We start from the raw sequence: 6,000 nt of genomic DNA on the forward strand, positions 1-6,000 counted from the left end.
ACTATGTCTCTTTTTGAAGCAATTGACAGCAAAATTTTGAAAGAAATAGTACAGCACCTTAAATCGTAAACCTGCTGTCTTGACACACTTCCCACATCCTTTTTTTCAAAAGTGTGCTTAACTGTTTAGAAGCAGCTCTCTTAGAAGTGGTGAACGCCTCACTTCTTTCTGGGACTTTTCTAAAATCCCTGAAAACTGCAGTTGTTAAGCCCTTTCAGAAAAAAGTAATCTTGATAACACCACATGGAGCAACTATAGACCAATATCATATCTTACTTTTATAGGCAAGATTATTGAAAAGATAGATTTTAATCAGCTGAACAACTACTTAAACTCAAATTGATACCTGGACAATTTTCAATCTGGTTTCTGATAGCATCACAGCAGATACAGCTCTCATTAAGATAATAAATAATATTCACTTTAATTCTGATTCTGGCAAAATATCAGTACTGGTATTACTAGATATTAATGCTGCATTGAAACTTGCTCATAACATACTTCTATAGAGAGACTGTAAAACTGGGTCGGGCTTTCTGGAATGGCCTCTCAGTTGGTTCGGGTCATACTTAGAAGGGAGAGGTTATTATGTGAGTGTATGAAAGCATAAGTCTAAGTGGATAATAATAATAATAATAATTCATTACATTTATATAGCGCTTTTCTAGGCACTCAAAGCACTTACATTGTCAGGGGGTATCTCTTCATCCACCACCAGTGTGCAGCATCTACCTGGATGTCCATGTCATGCAGAGTCCCACAAGGCTCAATTCTTTCACCGCTTTTGTTTAGCCTGTATATGCTCCCACCAAGTCAATGAAAAATAACCAAATTGCCTATCACAGCTATGTTGGTGATGATACGTAGATTTACCTAGCCTTATAGCCAATGACAACAGCCCCATTGACTCCCTCTGCCAATGCATTGATGAAATTAACAGTTGGATGTGCCAACATTTTCTTCAGTTAAACAAGGAGAAAACTAAAGTCATTGCATTTGGAAACAAAGTTGAAGTTCTCAAGGTGAATGCATACCTTGACTCTAGGTGTTTAATAACTAAAAATCAAGTCAAGAATCTGTGTGTGTTTCTGAAGTCACACATTAGTTTCAGTAGTAATGTCAAAAAAGTAACTAAATCGGCATACCATCATCTCAAAAACTTTGCAAGAATTAGATGTTTTGTTTCCAGCCAAGACTTGGAGAAACTTGTTCATGCCTTTATCACCAGCAGGGTGGACTATTGTAATGGTCTCCTCACCGGCCTTCCCAAAAAGACCATCAGACCGCTGCAGCTCATCCAGAACGCTGCTGCCATGATTCTGACTAGAACCAGAAATTCTGAGCATAGCAAACCAGTCCTCAGGTCCTTACACTGGCTTCCAGTTATATCTAGGATTGATTTTAAGTATTTTTTTATAAATCACTCAGTGGCCATAGTATGCCTGTACCTATTATTTGTGACATATTTGTCTAAACTGACTTTAATAAATCTTGAGAAATTCTAGCGTGACAAGTAGCCCCTCTGACCAAAGTGGTGGAGTGCTATTCACAAAAAAACTGTGCCATATCTAAAAAAATAAGCAATACTGTGATTATTTTTCACATATTTTAATCCATTCACTTTTGAAAGTCAACTATGTAAATATAAAAGACAAATTTATGTAGAAAATGGAAATGATTTGAACAATATAAAGTCTATAATAAGCATCAAACATACAATACAAGCTCAAAAAGATTTGTTTACCAAATTTTATACTGGCATTAGTAAATGTTGCAGGTAGGATGAACACATCCACAGAGGAAATCTGGCCACAGAGCATATTTCTGGTTGTACGGTGCCTTTCGGAGGCATTTGGCTGCTTCCCTGTCACATCGGCAGAGGATTTTCGCACATCTGTCATTAAGTGTATCTGTGTTGAAGACATAAACATAAACTGTTGTCTGTGTAAAATGAGTAGTTTGAATACAGAGCAAAGGAAACCATACTTTAACCATGCATTATGCCTCTTCAGCAATATACTGAGTGTTTCCTACAGCACGTTATGGTGTTTACTGCAGAAACAAGATCTAAAAATATTGTGTGGTTTGGTAAAAAACACTGCCTCTTTTTAGCCTGCAGTCTCCCATCTGTTATAATACACACCCAGTATTATTACTACTTCCTGAAGCTAGCGTAAAAGACCAAGCAAAACATTCATAGTCATATTTTTTTCCACATTTTTACTTTCCCTTTTACTGGATTTTTCTCTTTCTTATTTGACCCCAGGCTGTTTTAATGTAAAAAGTGATTCTAAAAGAATATAGATATGCCAGTTTAATATCTAAAAACCACATCATACCACAGTCAACCTCCTCTTCTTCACACGTCCACTGATACCTGTCCATTTTTGTCTGACAGCCCGCAAATTCTGCATCCCCATAACAGCAGTCATGTTTGTGGCAACACCTAAAGAAGAACAAATGACCTTGAGACTATCTGTAATGAAACGCCTTCGAGAACCTAGCCCAGTTCTGTCTGGTTTTGAATTTTGTCATTATGTAACATATAATTCAAGTAGACTTGCAGAAATACAATGTGATCTCATACATGGAGGGCCGCTGAGAATGTCAGCCAGATAAACTGCTGACTTTGTATGATTAGACTGAGCAATCCCTCTGTGGAATATGGTGTAATAATATTGTTTATTCGTTTTCATCCCGTTGTCTACTTCAGACGAGCTCTTTCACTGGGAACGGCCATATTGGTCTCTGCATCCTAAACTGAGGTTAAGGGGAATTGTAATTTTGTGTGTGGGAGAGCTGGGAGTAAGCCTCTTCCAGATGTCTGAGGGAATGCCACAGAAAGGGACACACTTTGACTAAAATGCATGAAGTAAATTTAACAAGAAAAAGCGAACTGAAAAACAATATTTGTTGCTTCTGTTTTACAGAACTTTATATATTTGTTGGTAATGTAGTGTCTTACCAGTCCGCTCTGTCTCTGGGCCACCCTTGACCCCCGAGACCACAGTAACATCCATACATCGCATAAGTTAAAGCTGATCGTCCCGTGCTGCACTTGATCACGCCGGCTAGTTCCAGCAAACCCCTTTTGCTCCGCAAAGACCTCTGTGGCTGCAGGGAAGCCATACTGACTGAAAAGAGTCAAATGGTGAATTTTGTCAAGGCTTTTCATTGACATATTATATTTAGTTCTTTACTAGATATTTAACATTATGCTGTTCTCTGTTGAAAAATAGTTTGCCACTTATAATGCTGTGTTATAATACAATATTCCATTTTGCATTTATGTAAGTTATTGTAACGCTTACATTTACATACGTTATTATATCTAAGTCTCACGATACAACCTCAAATTTATTGTCCAGAGTTTCCCAAGGAAAGAATAGGGCCATTTTTCACCAATGCAGTGTCAGATTCCACTGATGAAGTGTTAGATTCCAGTTGTGTGGGGTCTAAATGATGACTGTTTCGCTCTTAGTCATAAGAATATATATTTTAATGATTTGCTTGAATTACTCTGGTAATTTATATCTGCTGTAAATTTTCATTTTGTAAAATTTTCATTTGAGTTTGGTTAACATGCAAATATTCTACTTTCTACTTCAAAATATTATTTTTTATTATTGTATTACTTGTCATATCTTTGTAATTATTTATGAAATTTCCTAGAAATTTCTAAGTGATTTTTTTTTCCAAGTAACTTGTCAGCCTACTTTTATCCACTCTGCCCTACATGCATAAAATAATATTAAATAAATAAATAAAGCAAGCTTAGGTTTAAACTTTAAAATAAACATTCACAACTGTGCAAGTTCGAAAAGTTTTTAATATATTAGAATTAATTGTTACAAGCTATGAGTAAATGCATGCATTCTAAAAATTCTAAATGCATTACTCAAAGTAGCTTTTAATTATTATTTTTATTTTTTATAAATGAATGAACTATATATAGCCTAGTATTCACACAAACACTACATGTCTAGTAGTGCACTAATCGTTTTTAATTTAATAAAAATGTCGATGTGATATAAGAAAGCAGTGTGAGAGTGAATAGTCAAATGAGAAGTGAGCAGCCTCACCTGTAAATAGCAGGAATGTGTGATACAGCGCAGTCATTGTGCTCACAGGTAACAGTCCAGTCTCTGCTCAGTCTCGGATAAACAGACTTCCTCAGTGCTGGGCTTTATTTAGATACTGAGTAATCTCAGGACATCACTCCTACTGTAATCCTCACACTCTCTCACTCCTGCAGGCTGCTGTTTCCTCAGGGTTAAAATTACGTTAAAAGTTAAGGTCTGGGAGTGTTGGATAATGTAGCCCCTCTGATGACTGGTTTGGTGTTCAGCTTGGGACCGCCCTATGAGGGCTGGTTAGCTTTTCCATTCTAACAGCTTGAGCTGGATCAGCTGCCAACTGGGAGGTCATGATCGAACACGCCAGCACACTGTGCTCTCTGGCACTTGTGTCAAAACTGAGTTATACACATTCTTATTTTGTGACAACTTATTCATTATTTGATGGGTTCTGTACATTTGGGGACTTTTTATTTAGAAAACATAAAGGTTCTATCTTACAAAGTCGAACTCTAAATTGGTCCTATCTGGTTCTATCTGTGAGCCAATCAGCACTTCAAATGCACACAAGAGGAGCAATCAGGTTCATCTTTCTTTGTCATGTGCAGGTCTGCTCACTGACAGCAAGAAGAATGTCTGTTTTCTGATTTTTTAATTTTTGTAAAAAGTGTGCAGGGTCGCAAGCGACAGGAGGTAGGACTATGTAACAGTGTAAGTATATTTTTTTTCTGTGCAACAATAAACAATAATTAAAGGGGTCATATGACGTTGCTAAAAAGAACATTATTTTGTGTATTTGGTTTAATGAAATGTGTTTATGCGGTTTAAGGTTTAATTACTGTACATTACTGTTGCTCCTCTATGCCCGGCCTTTCCCAAACCCTTCGGTTTTTACAAAGCTAATCATTCTGAAAAGCGAGGTGTGCTCTGATTGGCCAGCTATTGAGTGCATTGTGATTGGCCGAATACCTCAAGAGTGTAACCTGAAATGTTACGCCCCTCATTATACTGTGGTGCAGTCTCCCAGCACGATGAGACAAAACCAATAAAACCCATTACAAACGAGGCATTTGTTGCATCCAGTGGGCACATAATTACTGATTATAATGACTTATGCTGTCTTTTTACGGGTTTCATATTGCATAAACATAAAACAATGTCTATTTTTGTGATCAGAGGAACGACAAACAACCCTGCTCAAAACTCACGTTTGAATCATCAGTGGCAAATCCTTTAAATATGAAAACATACTTACAGACTGTGAGTCAGAAGCGCCAGACTGTCCTTGTAAAAGTTGTAACTGTCCCACTTTATAGAAACAGCCTTTGAGCACAGATGCATTGCAGGCAACTGGTTCTGGAAACAGTCCTCCATAAACTGCGCACAGTGCGCAGCACACATCTGAAAATTTGGGTTGAACTGTTCTGGAACAGTGTTGTAAATACAACTTAACCAATGACTTCTTGTTGTGTCTTCCTTTGGAAAGACAAAGAAAGTATTTTTGCTTTCCCAATGAAACATAAAGCATCTCAACAACATGGCGACAGCGGCAGTAACTATTGCAGTGAAAATAAAAGTAACACCTTCTTTCTTTGCATGAACATTTGGGCGGTGTTAAGGAAATCTTCCCACATCATGACGTAGACGTGGGGGCGTGTTTAAACAAGCCATTTTAGGAGGACGTGGAAGACTCTTAACTTTCATAAAGAATATCTCTTTGGATTTGTGACTTTAGTCTTTGAAACTTTACAGATCTTCTTTATGCACCAAGAGCTTTTAACACTCCAAAGAGAAAAATGTTAAATCACTTCATATGACCCCTTTAAGTATCTTTAACATCTAAAGAATCATATTTTTTGCCTGCACTTAACCAACTAACACTAGCACTTTTCCTTTTCTTGTCTTTTCATTTATAAAAACAAAA

The 6,000-nt window shown here is 37.0% G+C and overlaps 1 protein-coding gene across 1 annotated transcript; it reads right to left on the reverse strand.

The window, feature by feature from the left end:
• Positions 1 to 1,592: 1,592 nt before the first annotated feature.
• On the reverse strand, positions 1,593 to 4,343 carry LOC132122081 (phospholipase A2-like). Its single transcript, XM_059532002.1, has 4 exons — positions 4,083 to 4,343; positions 2,966 to 3,134; positions 2,340 to 2,446; positions 1,593 to 1,910 (listed from the first exon to the last, which is right to left on the reverse strand). Exons 1-4 carry the CDS (start codon positions 4,117 to 4,119, stop codon positions 1,762 to 1,764), a joined length of 462 nt encoding a protein of 153 aa, XP_059387985.1. The 5' UTR covers positions 4,120 to 4,343; the 3' UTR covers positions 1,593 to 1,761.
• Between the last annotated feature and the right edge of the window lie 1,657 nt (positions 4,344 to 6,000).

The sequence above is a fragment of the Carassius carassius genome, chromosome 1 (genome assembly GCF_963082965.1).
Source record: "Carassius carassius chromosome 1, fCarCar2.1, whole genome shotgun sequence".
In the NCBI taxonomy this organism is placed as follows: domain Eukaryota; kingdom Metazoa; phylum Chordata; class Actinopteri; order Cypriniformes; family Cyprinidae; genus Carassius; species Carassius carassius.